General features: G+C 39.7%; 2 protein-coding genes across 4 annotated transcripts in view; one reads left to right on the forward strand and one right to left on the reverse strand.

Moving 5' to 3' along the window:
* On the reverse strand, positions 1-13,453 carry CENPN (centromere protein N). 2 transcript variants are annotated; one of them, XM_035119909.2, is made up of 11 exons: positions 13,303-13,453; positions 10,724-10,904; positions 9,240-9,285; positions 7,730-7,789; positions 6,843-6,919; positions 6,253-6,429; positions 5,916-6,017; positions 4,942-4,999; positions 4,357-4,469; positions 2,609-2,732; positions 3-924 (listed from the first exon to the last, which is right to left on the reverse strand). In XM_035119909.2, exons 1-11 carry the CDS (start codon positions 13,329-13,331, stop codon positions 812-814), a joined length of 1,080 nt encoding a protein of 359 aa, XP_034975800.1. In that variant the 5' UTR covers positions 13,332-13,453; the 3' UTR covers positions 3-811. The 2 variants fall into 2 exon arrangements, with proteins under 2 accessions (XP_034975801.1, XP_034975800.1); XM_035119910.2 differs by lacking the exon at positions 5,916-6,017 and having other exon boundaries at positions 1-924.
* CMC2 (C-X9-C motif containing 2) overlaps positions 13,446-16,976 on the forward strand; it is a 16,482-nt gene continuing 12,951 nt past the window's right edge. Inside the window, exon 1 of one of the 2 annotated variants that reach the window (XM_060275965.1) lies at positions 13,446-13,586. The gene's annotated coding sequence lies outside the window, so the exon portion shown is untranslated. The remainder of the gene's footprint in view (positions 13,587-16,976) is intronic. The other variant, XM_035119911.2, reaches the window with a different exon arrangement.

Genomic DNA, 16,976 nt, shown 5'->3' on the forward strand with positions numbered 1-16,976 from the left:
ATTGGCAGGCCAATTGGGCCGCATCCGGCCCCCGGGCCGTAGTCTGGGGACCCCTGCTCTAAAATATGCTCTCAGCCTTCTTTGGAAATCTGATTCTAATTCAACAGAGGCACACATACTTGATATAAAAGAGATACTACCAGTAGAATGGGGCCAGTTACAGGCTCAGATTTTGCAGTGCTTTGAATCAGGGAATCATTATACTGTACACAAGTTTTGTATGCATCATATCACTATCACTACTGATGACTACATTTGGGGGTAAAACAGCAAGAATGTGTGAGCTACTGGACAATAGAACAAGGAAATGCATCACTAATTCCAGTTTTTCGATAAGCACACTACTGTATTAAATGGGAAGTGGCAGTAAAATGCAATAGCTTTATTTACTCCTGTGAAAAAACGGACACAAGCAGTTATAAGCTTTCATGTATTTAATCACACAGCTATTTTAAAAACTAATATTATAAGCACCATGTTTAATATAATTTTAATACCATATCAATAAGAATTTTAAAAGGTTGCCTGAAAAGTTAAAAAATAAGTAAAAGTTTCATTTGCTTAAACAATCAAGCACTTCAATATTACATCTAACTTCATTTATTTGCTAAAGAAGTCCACCTACTCATTGTCCTGCAAGTACACACAGACTCTGGTCAACAGGTCACACCAGCTAGCAGGCTAAAGCCTGCTAAGATGTCATATTGTAATCTGACCAACTGAATTGTAAGAAGTTTATGGGAATAGATTCCATGTTGTTTTCTTTTGCTGAAGAGAAATAAGTAATCCACTCCTTTGTCTAAAAATGCCATTAGCTTGCAAGGGTTTGTGATAGTGCACTTTTTCTATCATTAATTCTAAAATAGTTCCTGGCTTTTTGGGTGATGCAAGTAAGTAATGGTGAAGGGGGAACATCTGCCAGCCCTAGAATGAGAAGAAAACACAATTAGAATAAGTTCTGTGTAAGTTTTGCATATGGTTCCATATTGCCTTGAAAGTACAGCTGTCTGAAGAACAAAACAGTTTGGTGGGACCTGCCTTTAAAGGGTCACATAAGCCTTTTAAACCAGTGTTCCTCAACCTTGGGCCTCCAGCTGTTTTGGAACTACAACTCCCATCATCCCCGACCACTGGTCCTGCTAGCTAAGGATGATGGGAGTTGTAGTCCCAAAACAGCTGGAGGCCCAAGGTTGAGGAACACTGTTTTAAACACAGCTCTTCACCTGGTTTATGCACTTGCATTTTATTCTAGATCACTATAATAGTCTATAATCCTCTGCATGTTACACTAGACCAGGACTGGAGAACACATGACCCATAATTACTAATGCTTACTTTCATAAGCATGTGGTGCTGTGGGTTAAACCACAGAGCCTAGGGCTTGCTGATCAGAAGGTCAGCAGTTCGAATCCCCGCGACGGGGTGAGTTCCCGTTGCTCGGTCCCTGCTCCTGCCAACCTAGCAGTTCGAAAGCAAGAAGTGCAAGTAGATAAAGAGGTACCGCTCCGGCAGGAAGGTAAACGGCGTTTCCGTGCACTGCACCGGTTCGCCAGAAGCGGCTTAGTCATGCTGGCCACATGACCCGGAAGCTGTATGCTGGCTCCCTTGGCCAGTAAAGCGAGATGAGCGCCGCATCCCCAGAGTTGTCCGCGACTGGACCTAATGGTTAGGGGTCCCTTTACCTTTACTCTCATAATTTGCCTTACTTATTAGATGTCATGGGGGTTGGTCCAACAGTTCCCTACCCCACACTAGGGGACCATTAGTCAAGTTCAGCCCCTAATGTCTCCTGCTAGCATAGTTAGATACACTTCCGTTTCTTACTCCCCTGTGCAAGTCAAGCAATAGGAACTGAAGTACTAACATTCAGCTGCAGTGCTCTGATGGTATTATGGAGTCATTTGCCTGCATCTTAGCTTATGCTGGAATGTTGGAACAGCCAATATTCCTCAAATCAATTTTTGGCACTTAAATACAGTGGAACCTATACTTACAATTGCCTCTACTTGGACCTGATCCAAGTTGCAACCACGGCAAACCCAGAAGTAAATATCGGGTTTGCTGTGATTTGTGCATGTGCAGAAGCGGCTGCCGCTGTCTGCACATGCGCAGAAGCGCACTGCCGCCAAATGCGTCTGTGCACAACGGCGCTTCTACCAGCGACCTGGATCGACTTACGGATGGACCTCTAGAACTGATTACGTCCGTAAGTAGATGTTCCACTGTACTGACAAGTGAAACAGAGTATATTTTGCCATTTGTCTGAGCTGTCATTTAAAACGTAAACCAGTTTTTCAAATCAAATCAAATCAAAATACTTTATTCGACTGATAGTCAGAAAGAAAAACATTTCTCAATGCAAATATAAAAATATAAAACTGAAGGCATCAGGGGGATACATAAATGAAGTATAACCGTGCTACTGAACCTCCTACAGGTAACCCACATCAAGGCAAACAAGTTTTTAAACACTGAAAAATTAAAAATAAGTTTGGCAGTGGTGGTATTGAAAACCAGGAAATACTGCTTCTATGGAATCCTTATGCACCAGATAAGCATACAAAACATAATACTATGAGTGTGCATTCTCAGATACTGCAACACTTACCGGCAGGTGCTAGGGATTTCAGTGACTCTAAAAGATGAGGACTAGAAAACTTCACCAAACATCTAAATCCCTCTTTATTTTTCAAGATACCATTTTCTTGTTCATTTCTGAACATAGTCTCAAGCTGTAAGTCAAATCAATAAATGGGTTTATAAAAAAGAGTTCTTTGTACCTTATAATAAGCAGATAATTATTTTTACAGTTCAAAGTGCTAAAACTACACTTCATTTTCAGCCAACAGATTATTACACTCAGGATCCTGGTTTAAGATACCAGGATCTTGGTTTAAGATACCATAGTGGTCCATTAATTCCCTGCTCTCAGAATTCAACAGTTATCCTTTCCCGCACCTCATTTTAAAAGAGCTTTATGCATTTTCTTTAAGAAATCTACAAACAGATTTTACAAAACTGTTCCCCTTCTGTTTTCTTAAGTATTTGTGTACACACACACACACAGCCAATCAATTAAGCTTCAGTACTTCTGTTTTCTTAAGTATTTGTGTACACACACACACAGCCAATCAATTAAGCTTGAGCCCAACATATGGAGAACTATATCACTCTGATGGAATTCTGCCTGTATTGCACCACAAAACTGCTTTACTTGGGCCTTCTGTGACAAAGACATGAAAGAAAACAGGTTCAATAGATGTGCATTTAAAATAATCAAAGAGTGCCCCCCTGTGGCAAATAGACAACAATGCCTAAAACAGCCTCATTCATAGTTTTAAAGAACCCGAAACACCTGCAGCAATTTTGATTGCATTTTTACCACTGCACTAAGCTACATATTCTAATTTACTGTCTCAGTATTGCTACAGTATTGGCTCAATTAAAAAGCGTAAGAATTACTTGAGTCTCAGTACACTACCCTCTGGGGTTGTCGTGAATTGAGAAAAGTACTTTAATATTTCAAGACCATGATGTATCAGTTACAACAGGCATCCCCAAACTTCGGCCCTCCAGATGTTTTGGACTACAATTCCCATCATCCCTGACCACTGGTCCTGTTAGCTAGGGATCATGGGAGTTGTAGGCCAAAACATCTGGAGGGCCGCAGTTTGGGGATGCCTGAGTTACAACATCTAAGGAATATCACCATTCTGTATACAGCGTAATGATCTGCATGCATGGCTGGAAATCCCGTGTGTGTGTGTGTTTGTAAAATAGTTCATTTAAGAAAAGTAAGCCAATTAAGCTCAGGGTTTTAGACTGTATTTCAAGCAGTCTATACAGTATTAGAATGGACTCATGCAAGCAACACTGAGGAACAAATAAACACTCTTTCAGTTAGTACAATGAAATATGCACTCGTAACAGTTGGCCTATCTTAAAATTGCAGGGCTGCTACAGAAATAGAAAACTTAGTCAATTATATGAATTTTAGGCCACAAATAATTCTAACTGAACATAGGAACTTACTTCTGAGTAAACAAATGGGATTGAAGTAGTAATAGAATAAACAGAATAAAAACTGAACTTGTTTGTGCATCTTACACAGGGGAGTACCTCCCCTGAGATGCTGCCTACCATATAGTTTCATATATTCCCGTATTTCTTTTTAATCTGATTAATGACACCTTTTTCAGTTGATCAAATAGTCTTATTCAATTAATCTAAGTAGTTAACTGACATTTCAGCCCTAAGTACTGTTTTGTGCAAAAATAAATTCTATAGAATACATATACATAATAAATGTATATTTGTGCATTAAATTTATATAATATGCATTAAATATGATTTTACCTTGTATTGTGCAAACTCTAGTTTTGGCTGAGGACCATCACCAAAGACTTCCTCATTAATTCTTTCAATTCTTTCATTTTTAAGTTTATCTTCCTTAACTATATTTGGATCCACTGAAAGCACAGAACCATATAAAATCTCATGTAAAATATTATCCTTTTCAAAGTGGCATTCAGAACTGAACAGAATTCCAAAGATGTAAAGGTCATTGTGCTGCAGTGCCCCCCCCCCCCAATTCATTTACTCCATAACAAACATACTAAAAGTGGACACATCAACACCAGAGAAAGCTATGAACTTCCAGCTGTGAGTTTAATGCATGCAAGACAAACATTAGCCACTATTTGAAGTTTCTGAATATTTATTGAAATATTTTAGAAGATTGATAAACCTCTCCAACTAGTGCACAACTTGCTGAGCCACCTCCTGTGTGCGTGCACACACACACACACACACACACGATATGGGCACCCCAAAATAGATAGTCATGTGGTAAACATGGGCCTCCTTACAATGGCCAGACTTTTTAATATTTAAATAAACTGTTTTGCTATATAGAGTTTTAAACCAAGATATTATGGATACCTCTTTGCAGAATGCAATTTCGTTCCTGTAGAGGTTGTGGGTGATGAGTTTGAAATTTCTGGAGGAGGGGGTCCATGGAGACAGAGAATAGTGATAGAACATTGTTAGTGTATTTTTGCCTCTAATGAGTATGAAACTGCATTGCATTCAATGCTTGTCCTACTTAGAGAAGACCCACTGAAGTGAATGGGCATGACTAAATTAGGTGCATCAATTTCAATGGGTCTACTCCAAGTAGGTCTTTGTATACAACCAATATTCCAAGTTCATTAACTTAAGACCCAGTTTGCATGCCATGAGAAACTGTTAACTATATATTATGCTTAATGAATCCATCAGGGCTGTTTTGCTCCTCCTCCTAGTTTATGAAGAAACAAACCAAATCACTGGCTTAGCATCACAAAACTGCAAACTGATTTATATTAAAAATGCTGACTTCTTGTTGTGGTTTGTTTTTCTCTAAACAAACCACCACCTCTGCTTTGAACATTAGACTAAACCAAGTATTTTTCCTTCTTGCCAGTGCTCAGTGAAGGACCCTTGGCTAAACTCACTCTTCAATAACCACGAAATGTAGCCAAGAACAAACCATCTTAACCACAAGCCGCAGTTCAGACAACACATCAAGCCAAACCTTGGCTTAGCACAATAGCAAAAAGGACAGGGGAGGAGCAAAGTGACTTAGCAAGGTTTGGCTTAGCATGTAATGCAAAGCAGTCCAATGGCATATTTTGAGATTAAGTGATAACAGACAGAAATGATAAAAACTCCATAATGGCTCTAAAAGCAGGAGGGAAACTAATTCTGGCCCTTATTCTCTCTTCCTGATTGTAAAACTATACAGCTCTGTAGTACTATAAGCAATCTCTTTGAAGGAGAAAATTTCCTTACCTCCTGAGAATTTTAGAACCAGGCCTAAGATTTTTTTTAAAAACCCAAGATTTGACTTAGAATAGTACACTTAAATAACTCACCTGGCTATATCGCTTAAGTAAAATATCTTTAAGGGAGTCTAAACAATGGCTTCGGAGGTCCATTTCATGGATGTCATTGTAACTGGCAGCAATCAGCAGGGCCTTTAATTAAAAGTGGAGGTCCTAGTTTAGTTGAAGTTGAAGGAGTTGTTCCATTATTTCTGTTTTAGAATTGGAATTTGATATTTAATTTCAGAGTATACACCTCTGTAGGATATCATGCAACTGAGGAGTACTGTAATTTCCAATTGCTTGTTCATTCACTCTTACTAAATCTAAGTTTAGAAATTACCTTGAAAATGACAGAAAAACAAATCTTTACCAGACATGAATTTACCTGCAAAAGTAACGGTATGCAGTTCCTATATCTAGAGTTGGATATGAAGACATAAGGAGCCTGTGAAATGTAAGCTACATAGGATGGCTTGTATTGATTGGGCTTTGTATACTGTGTTCCCCATGCAATGCGAATCCAAATTACATTGTCTTCAAACTCTTTAAAGCTGATAGTTACCTGAAGTAAAGATAAAGGAAAAAAATATATTGCAGTCTAGCTGGCAGAAGTGGGCACTCAAAGTAGTGAGAACCCTATATCTAAAGGCCAAGAAGTATAGACATAGTTGTTTCTTACATGTGTGTTACAAGAGACAGCAAACACATCATGAACTACTTTAACACAATGGTTTATACAATGTATACAAAGAAGTTATGAGATATGAAGCACACCTAATTACCTTCCCAATATGATACTAACTACTGCATTTTTTTTTAAAAAAAAACAAACCCCTGAAGGATCACTGCTAAATAGGATAGATGGTAGACATTTCTCCTTTTAGTTTCAAATTACTATAAATTTACATTATTTTTATACAACAGGATAACAAAACATTTAAGAGAACCCAAAATATTAGCATTGTTTATTCTCACATTTTTCAAAGCTGACTGAAGACTTCTTTTAAATTTCTTTTTAAACTCTACCAAGTCAAAAATGTCATATTCATCACCTGCCAATAAAATAAAACATTTTAAAATAAGCTTCATTCCAAACATAACTTGCATTATTTTAGTTCAATCATGCAAAATACTAAATTATTATTTATTTATTATTAATAATTTTAATACCCTGCCCTTTAGTCAAAAAACATTTCTGAGACTGTCTCACATCCCTACCCTCAGGAATGCAATAAAAAAATATGAAATACAAACGAAAAAGGGTTGGGAAAGAAATAAAATTTAGTCACTGTTTCTCAGTTCTTCTATCAATTAGCTGGAATCATGGGAATTCAAGGAGAGAAGGGGCCAAAAGTTTCTGGTCTTCCAGCAGAGTTCATGGAAAGACCCCACAGTACCTTCTCCTTTAGGATGGAATAGCTGCTGTAGACAATATTTCTGGAAAGGGCATAGTAAAGTTGCTCTTTCCTCAAAGCAAGTCTAGAGCTGGTGTAATGAAAACTAATCCGCCACCCTGGCTGGCATGAGTTGGTGAGGCTTAGGATGTGGTGGTGGATCCATACATATACACATCCCAGTTAGAGTGCTCTGTTCATTTCCTGGGGGAAATGTTTTATTATGGAAGGAAGAAGTATATCTTGGTCTTTAAGTAGCATTAAGAAAAACCCAACCCTTTGAGCTCTGCTAAACAGTCAAAAGTCTGCAAGAAAAACAGCGAAATTTTAGAGGTTTCCAGCAAGTTTTATAAGATAGCTGACATAATCTACTTTAAAGTGAGGATAAGCAAAATTAGACTATTACAGATAACTGGGCACTTCACTTATTTATACCATGCTTTTGATAATTATACAGTAAACACTTACCTTCTTCTCTTGTCATTTGATAAACAGTCCAAAGCTTTTTGTCCCGATATGTGTGGTTGTCTGAGGAAAAATATTTGACAATAAACAGCATTGCTTATTAACACAAGAATCCAAAATTGTTATCATAAACTAGCAACTCCTCCCTACACAATCCAGGAATTTCATGTTTCATATTGCTGATTAGTTAACAGATTTGCTCTTTGTTACACAAAGGATGGCTAAGTTCTGTATGCTTGGAAACCGATATCTATTACACATTCTAGAGATTAGAACAATCCAACCCAACCCTTTTCATGGATGATCAGTTTCCATATAATAATACTGGTTCCATCCAACAATTAAGAGCTTCACAGGAATAGGACATGTGTTTTCAAATGGTAAGAGATAAACAGATTTCCAAATAGTGCAGATACATACTATTCTCACTGGCCACATTTGCAGATAAGTCATACATTTTGGCTTACTAAACAATACTGTACACAGGTACTCCCACTTTCCTCATCCCTTCATGCAGCCAAAGTTTACTTTCCTAACAAGTATAATTGTCAGCAAATCTTAATATCATTCTGATTATATTTGCGTAGGGCCATTTGTGCCCAAAATTTCTTCAGGAGCCAAATCCAACCTGCAAGTGACTAGTTGAGTTATTTCTTCTTATTGCTATTTCTACCTCAAAAGCAGCTTACAAGAAATATGAATACAATAAAGTTAAGATCAAATATTTACCCAAACATTTATTCCAAATTAAGAGAGGAGGCGAAATTATGGTTCCTTAACTTGACATTGGATATAGATTCTTTCAATCTCCATTTACTTTTCAAAAATTGAAGCAAACTAGAAATCAATGCATGATCTGGGGTAGTTACATTTTAACTTTTCACAATGTAAACTATAAATAGCTACAATGCAATGTTTACCAAATACTACTGATTTCAGATCACAAAGGAATTCAAATCTTCAGATTCTGACAAATATCCAAGCTTGTATTTAGTGAGTTATGCAAATGCCATTTAATAGTACTGTAATCCTATAAACACTTGTGGCAGTAAGCCAAATTAAATAGTGACACTTGTAAATAGAGGATTAAGTTGAAAAGAGCATCCCATTCCCTTATCTAGCTCTAAATGTAATTCAAGCTACTATACTGCAAAGCAATGAAATCTTAGTCTAGTAGAAACTTCTTTGCTTTGGGAATGTTCATTTGGGGAATAAGATTAATGGCTAAACACAATTACTGGGTTGGTGAGGACTCTTGCCTTCTGAAGATGGTACATGGATAGCTGGGCCTAGTATCACTGTGTAATGAAAATAATACCATCAAATTAAGAGGAAAGGGGAGTGATCACTACCTTGTATTATCTAAAAGTTAAATGATTTATTTTTCCCCGACAAGACAAATATTAATCTAATCAAAAGGAAGTGCTGAGTGTTTATCCAAAATCTAACTGGTTTATACTAATACAGAAACTAATCACAACAACAACAACAAAATATAAAACACTTCACTTACAAATTATGTCTAGATCTGCTGCATGCTGAATAGTTGCATGGTTTTCCTTCAAGACAATAAGAACAACTAATCAAAAAAGTTAGACGATATTATATAGGCCCAAATTGCATACAATGGTAAGCCATAGCTTTTTCCAAATGTACTGGTGCATGCTGCTCCTTCACACCAGCCCCCTCCCCTCCATGTCATGTTAGGAGAAAATAAAGTAGAAGAGTGACCTTGTATTACTTGCGAACCAGCATTAGTGCTTTGTTTTCGCTAAACAGGTAAGTAAATGTGTGAGCATTCGTTCCCACATAAGACCAAGTCTATGCCCTGATTTGTTTTCTCCAAGCATGGAGGAGGGGGTGGGTGTGAAAGAGCTGTGTGCACCAGCATGCTACTCATTCACAGTAAACCATGGTTCATTGCTTACTCTTATGTCCAAATCTGGTTAAAAACTGCATTTGTATTAAAACAATATTGTTTTATTATTAAGATATGAACCTGTAAAATGTATTAGTTATTAATTAGTTAATTAGTTGCTTCATTGACAAAAAACTGGGGGCACTCCATCACAGATCAACAATGGATACAACAGTCATGGATTTTGTTGACATTCTGCAGAATCATTATACAAATCAAAATGTATCTACAGCCAAAGTATCCGTGAACCACATCACAATTGCTCCAAGGTCACATCTCCCATACAACATGTACAATTTGTAACAAGACTGTCAGTGGGAGGGGTTTGTGGCCCTGTCCCCAGTGTTCCAGTTACACAGCGCTCAGATTTCTGGATTAGGTGCTAAAAGGAGCTCCATCACATTGCCCTGCTATACTCCAGCACTGGAGCAAGAAGATATGCTCCAGTTCTCAGAACTGGAACAAGAAGATATGCACCCCAAAGGCCAAAGCCAGTGCTATTTTCTACATCAGGCTTCCTCAAACTCGGTACTTCAGATGTTTTGAGACTACAATTCCCACCATCCCTGACCACTGGTCCTGCTAGCTAGGGATCATGGGAGTTGTAAGCCATAAGCAACTGGAGGGACAAGTTTTAGGAAGCCTGTTCTACATCATTGCCCATGCAAGGAATTATAGTGACAGAAAAGGATGGGGCATAAATGAAAGAAAAAAGTGCCCCACAAAATGTGCATTCAAAATTCTCTCACTGCAAAGACCACTACTTTTCCATCACGCACACTCCCATGTGCTCACATCACTGCCTCATCCTCTTATTTGGGTGAAGACATCATCCCAAAGCTCTGGTGGGTCCTCTATTAAAGGCACTTGAGAAAGATTTCAGTATTAAGAAACCAACTCCTATTAAAAGTAATTGTAAAACACAGACCACCAATAGTACAGTCATAGTACTTAAATAGTACAGTACTATGTTTCCCTTTAAACACCAGGAGAGACTTTTGTAACATCATATATTTTATGCAGAAAAAACACTGACATTTGTACGAATTTCACAATGATCCTTCCAATACTGTTCTCACCTCACATAGTTTAACTACTTCTTGGGATACGTTTTCCTTTAGCTGATGGATGTTTAAAGACTGCAGCTGAGTTTCAGACAGAAACCCCCAGGTGGTCAGCATTTTCCCCATTTCAGAACGTGGGATTCGCAGCACAGTTCTTCTAATGTATTCAGCTACTATCTCATCCATAATGAAGCCCCTTCAAAATAAAATAGGGATTAAATATTCAGATACATTACACCAGGCATCCCCAACCTTCGGCCCTCTAGATGTTTTGGACTACAATTCCCATCATCCTTGACCACTGGTCCATTAGCCAGGGGTCATGGGAGTTGTAGGCCAAAACATCTGGAGGGCTGCATGTTGGGGGTGCCTGCATTACACACTTAAGATAGACAGCATACAGCAGCTGTGAAAAAGCTAAATTCAATATTAAGAATTAGTAGGAAAGGGATTGAAAATAAATGGCAAGAATTGAAATGCTACTATAAGTATTTGTTGCAGCCACATTTGGAATCCTGTTACAAGTCTGGCTTCATCTTAAAATGGCATCACAAAACTTCAAAAACCCCAGCCACAACCCAAAAATAATTACAGGGTTGAAACACCTTCCAAACGAGATGAGCTAAAGTTTTAGAGGCTTAGGAGTTTTGAAAATATAATTAAGAGGGTAGGATAGTAATATTTACAAAATTATGTTGGAAAAAGTATAGGTTGAAAAACCTCTCAGTGGTATAGCTACATATCCCCAAAATTCAGGATAATCACAACAAATTTAGATCTTCATCACTTGAGATTTTAAGGTCTAGTCATACTATACAGTAGATCCTACTTGTGAATCAATCATCCTATCCACAACAGGTAGATATTAAATGTACTTATTTTCTCCTGTGTTTTGGCTGCATCAGCCTGCTTCAGAAGCCAGTACTGTACAGGCCACACTATTACAACAGGAGTAATCAGTGTGGTACCTTCCAGATCCTTTTGGACTCCATCTCCCATCAACCCGTCAGCACCGCCAATAGTCAGGGATGATGCAAGCTGTAGTTCAATTACATCTACATTCTACAGTGGTACCTCAGGTTAAGTACTTAATTGGTTCTGGAAGTCCGTACTTAACCTGATGCGTACTTAACCCGAAGTGAACTTTCCCATTGAAAGTAATGGAAAGTGGATTAATCCATTCCAGAAGGGTCCGCAGAGTACTTAACTTGAAAGTAATCAACCTGAAGCGTACTTAACCAGAGATATGACTGTATTTTTATCTTGCCATTCCTCCAAACACATGTCTCTCCCCCCCCCAATTTTATCCTCACAGAACCTCTGTGAAGTAGGCCAGGCTGAGAAAGGAAGTGACTGGTGCATGGTTACTCTCCGTGAGCTCTGTAGATGAGTGAGGATGTGAATCTGGGACTATCAAGATACCTACTTTTAGTCTGGCACTATTAAGTGCCACTTTATACTGGCTTTATACTGTAAGAGCAGTGCAACATAAGTGTACACCGGACCCTACTTTCTTCTGAGAGTTGTTGGAAGATATATTTTTGTAAGCCACTTAAGAGGGTATTTTGTTTTTACAATCAAGTGGTCTATAAATGTTAGTGAATATAAAAATGCTTGAAGTATGCAAAATAACAGAGCGTCTCCGAGCATCTTGGTGGCAAGAGCCCATCGGGTCCCTTTGGAGAATAGAAGACATGGCGGAGAATGTCATGCTTTAAGAAAGATGGTTTATTTACCTACAGTATTTACATCTTCAGTCTGCACGAAGGAAGTCCAGATTTTACAGCATAGTCATTCCAAAAGGCAGCAACATAAGTAGCCTGCAGTCAGCACCCTCCAAATGATGGACCTCAGCTCTTTTATATTTCTTCTTCACCTAGCCCTCCCCCAGAGCTGTTACCCTGGCAACCTCCCAAATCCCCAGTCTCTGTTCACAGGGGGGGGGGGGCAAGAGAGAAGTTCCGTTGTCTTGTTAACAGCCTCTATTGTACCCTTGACAGCCGTAGCTCCACCAGGTTGCTTTGCACAGGCCAGCCCAGGAATTCCCTGTCTGGCACAGCTGTGCACTTGGTGTCTTAATCCACATCCCATTTAATCAAAATCCTAATAGAGTTTAGGGGGACCCCCACCCCCAGATCTATAACAATATGGAAAATATCCTCATCAATGAGCAGCAGCATTTTCCCACACTCCAACCCACTCACTGACATTACTTTGTGGACTACGGGGCGGGATTCCTATGCCCTTTATCCCTGCTGGCTAGGGCCGATGGGAGTTGTAGTCTGAAACACCAGGAGGGCACGACATCCGGCACTCCAGGCGCAAACTCGGGTTCAAACCCTCTCGGCCACGAAGCTCTCACTGGCTGCGACTTCCTCTCACGGCCCTAACCTACCTCACAGGGTTGTCGCCAGTACGAAATGGGGATCCAACTATATTAACGGCCGTTCTGAGCTCCTCGGAGGAAGAGCCGGATAAAAATAGACGGACTTATTTACAACGTACCGTTTCCCCGGCTCGCTTTCTTCTGAGGGAAAAGGGCAGCCCCTGTTACCTCAGCGGCACTCCCCCCCCCACCCTCAAGTCGAACTTACTCGGCGTTCAGCCGCCGCCTCTTTGACATCTTCTTTTTCGGCTTACGAGCACCTCACGACTACCGCCGCGGCCTCCAAACCGTCCCCTCAGCTTTGAACCAGCCAACCAGCTGCCACATTCTCGTGCGCTATCAGCTGCAGTAGGAGAAGAGGCGGGGTTTCCGTGTGACGAGAGCGGTCAAGAAATAACAACTTCCGGGTCTGAACGAAGCTTACATCCGGGATTTGCCCTTTCTTTGAATTTCCGTCTGTTCCAGGCGTGCTGGTAGTTTTGCAGAACCTAGGTAGGTGTGAAGCGGGGTCTTAAGTAAGAGGGTGTTTGTGTGACTTGGAGGGAAAATGTGAGAGAGGAGGAAGAATAAGAATGGCAAGGGTGTTGAATTCTGTTGACTGTCCGTTTATATTGTATTATATCATGGGAGGGGGATGAATTATGTAATGTATACCGTGTTTCCCCTTTTTTAAGACACCGTCTTATAACTTTTTTCCCTCAAAAAAACACACAGTGGCTTATTTTCAGGGGGTGTCTTTTTTTAAAAAAAAAAGTGCTGGTACAACTGGGACCCACTGGCTCAGGATGCTCGGTGCTCTCTTCTGCACATTGCTGGGCGCGTTGTTGGCGCTGCCAGTTCCGAGCGCCTGCAGGGTGGGGTGGGGGTGGCAGTGCTTTAAACCCCCAACCCTGTAGAAAGCAATGGAAGTTATGGACTGTAACAATCCTTAAGAGGCGCAGGTCTTAAAAAACCCCTGGTATCACCCTTGAAGCACAGCCTTCCAAAGTCAGGGGGGAATAGGTCTGTTTAGACAAAGGAAAGGATCGGGGGTGATTCTGTGCCCTGGGACCCACAGAACTACTTTAAAAATCCCAACCTGGGGGGGGGGTCAAATAGTGAAGCCCCATAGCCCTGTAGCAACAGAAGGCACATTCTGAAGCACCCGAGCTGTTCGGTTCCATAAAAAATCCAGGAATTGTAAAATTAACAACAATAATGGGGGGGCACTCTATCCAAAGAGTTAAGAAGGAATGGGAAAGTGTTGAGTTATATATGGAAAAATATGGAAAGGAAAGTTAGTTAAAGATAAAAAATAAATAATTATCGCAAGGGGAAAAATAACATCATAAAGGGTAATAATATTAAATATAAAATAGACAACACAACAGAAAAAGCAAGTATATGACTAAATGAGATCGCACAGGAGTGAGGGAAGTGGGGAGAGAGGGAGGGGGGTAAGGAATGGAAGGAGGCAATGGTTGGAGGAGGGTATAGGGGGATGAATTAAAGGAAAATTAAGACTGAGAAGCGCATGGTTTTTGTTTTTTAAAGATGCAAAGGCTTGCAATCAGCCAAAGTATAGAGCCCAACTTCTAGGAGACTGCGATCTACTTGCGGATTTATAAACTGGAGGTGATCTACCCCCGTTATATTGGTGTTCAGGTCAGAGTTGTTTTTAGAGAGAGGAAATATCCCATTTTTGAGGTTAAAGTAAAAGTTCCTGACCTTTTTTTTATAATGAGGAAATGCTGCTAAAACTCCGTTCTTCATTCCACGAAGGGGAGAGGGGGCGGGGCCGGGTGCTCAAAGACAAAAGAAATGGAAAAGGAGATAGCGATCAAATCCAGCCTCGCATTCATGCAGCCGTCGGGAGAGGCAGGGGCTGCAGCCGAGTGCTGCTTCACAAACAAACGGGGGAAAGTGCTTAGAACCCAGAGAATCCAGCTGAAAAACACGAAGCAGCAACAGCAATTGCACACACACCATCCCAAGCCAGCACAGTAACCAAGTCCCAAAAGCAAGAAAGGACTCAGCAAACACTGCTGCGGCCGGCGTTGCTGCTGCTGACTCGGGGAGCTCAGTGATCTCTTCCGCACAGCGCCTATCACTATGGCTTATTTTCGGGGTACGGTTTATATTTCTCAAATGCTTAGAAATGCTGCTATGGCTTATTTTATGACTACGCCTTAAAAAGGGGGAAACACGGTATATGCAATATATGTTGAGTTATATCTGACCAAATCATATTCAGCGTAGATCCATTGAAATTAATGGAGTGGATGGACACATTTATGCCATTTATATCTCCTCCAGCACAGCGGAATGGGGAGTTTGGATTGCACTGCCTGTAAGGTAGTAATATTTCTGGAATTTCAGTACTTTAGTTGTACTACCCATGTTGATGGTCGTCACTACTTGTGGGAGTGAATTCCATAGTTTTAACTGTGTGCTGTGCTTTTATAAAACCCAGTCTTAAAAAACAATACCGTATGTTGTGCGAAGATGTACTTTCAGTCCTTTAGTTCTTACATTTATGTTTTTTTTCTGTATACTTTGAAAATGGATTAGATTTATGATGTGTCCGTATGCTAGTATGTTCTCACAAAAACAATATTAAAAACAATATTAGGAACAGCAAAAAATCACAAACTAAGCTTGCTCACTGCATTGTAGTAGTGTCCTAATAAAGCTCTCCCCTCCCTTGTCATATTGCATTGGTAAATGGGTAGCTATGCCGGATTTCTACTTCTACAGTCTATTGTTCTTTTATTAACTATTTTATGATTTTATATTCTATACGCAGGCTTTGGTGGGAGAGGGCATTCTCTGTGCCAGCCCCTAAATTGTGGAATTAGCTCACCACAGAAGTGTGTATGGCACTTATAATATATAGTTTTGATAGTATGTTGAAGATACTATCTTTACCTTCGCCTTTAGCACCTGAGCTATGTATTTTTAGGACCCACCCAGTTCTCTTGACTGTAATTTGTTTGTAATATTGCTATAATCCACCCTGGGACCTTATTGTGAAGGACGGCTAAGAAATCAAATCAACAACAACAATACTTTGTGCACCACATTCTACAGTATGACTGGCTTCTGAAACTGTAATTTTTGTGGAAAATGTTGAGATCTTAAAGTGGCTTATGGTTTGGCTAAACCTTGTATATTGAACAAAAACTAGCCTATGTATAAATTCGGGTCACTCTGAACTTTCCAGCAGCAGAATTTTACAAATGGAATAGAAACACTGTTTGAATGAATGAATTTTATAGTGGTGGTTACTAGAAAAGCATCTTAATAGTTATGCTTGCTTTTCTTGGCCACGGCACCACCTTGTGGTCATTCTTATATAGACTTTGTTGTTGTCATGTGGGTTGTAAATAACTTCTACCGGTATGTGCATTTAAATAGAAACCAACTCACAGCCTGCTTTTAGAGGGCGAAATATAATGGTGCTTATTAATCACACCAGGACTGGAAGTTAAACCAGGTTTGGCAGAAGCTTTCCTACATTTATGCCATTTTCAGTGAGAAATGATCCCATCTTTCTTTAAAAAGATGATGCAAACTCTTGCTAGCAAACAGTTGCCATGTAAACCTGTTTACCCACAGCCATGTCAGGCTTTCTGTAATCCCTCAGAGGTTTTTTTTCACACTTCCCATCTTTAAAGTGTAGATTTTTCACATCTAACTATCCATTTTTAATCTGCCTTTCTTGTTTCTGTGGTGAACGGAGCAAAGCCTGGCTGCAGCTGTAACACTGCTGGCTAAGTAACAATTGTGCTGCACAGTGAAATATCACAATACTATGTAAGTCTGACACCAGTGACATGGTGCAAATTCTTCCAGTGCTTCCTTTTCCTGTGGAAGATTTTCCATTTCATAATTTCGTTAGTA

This window comes from Zootoca vivipara, chromosome 6 (genome assembly GCF_963506605.1).
Source record: "Zootoca vivipara chromosome 6, rZooViv1.1, whole genome shotgun sequence".
NCBI lineage: Eukaryota > Metazoa > Chordata > Lepidosauria > Squamata > Lacertidae > Zootoca > Zootoca vivipara.

What these genes read in the sequence shown, in the direction of transcription:
- CENPN (XM_035119909.2), bottom strand. Translation starts at nt 13,331, where the DNA reads ATGTCAAAGAGGCGGCGGCTGAACGCCGA. An exon ending in AGCAGATCTAGACATAATTT is followed by an intron (nt 7,790 to 9,239) that starts GTAAGTGAAGTG and finishes ATTTTTCCTCAG; the next exon opens with ACAACCACACATATCGGGAC. An exon ending in GCATACCGTTACTTTTGCAG is followed by an intron (nt 6,018 to 6,252) that starts GTAAATTCATGT and finishes TTTTAATTAAAG; the next exon opens with GCCCTGCTGATTGCTGCCAG.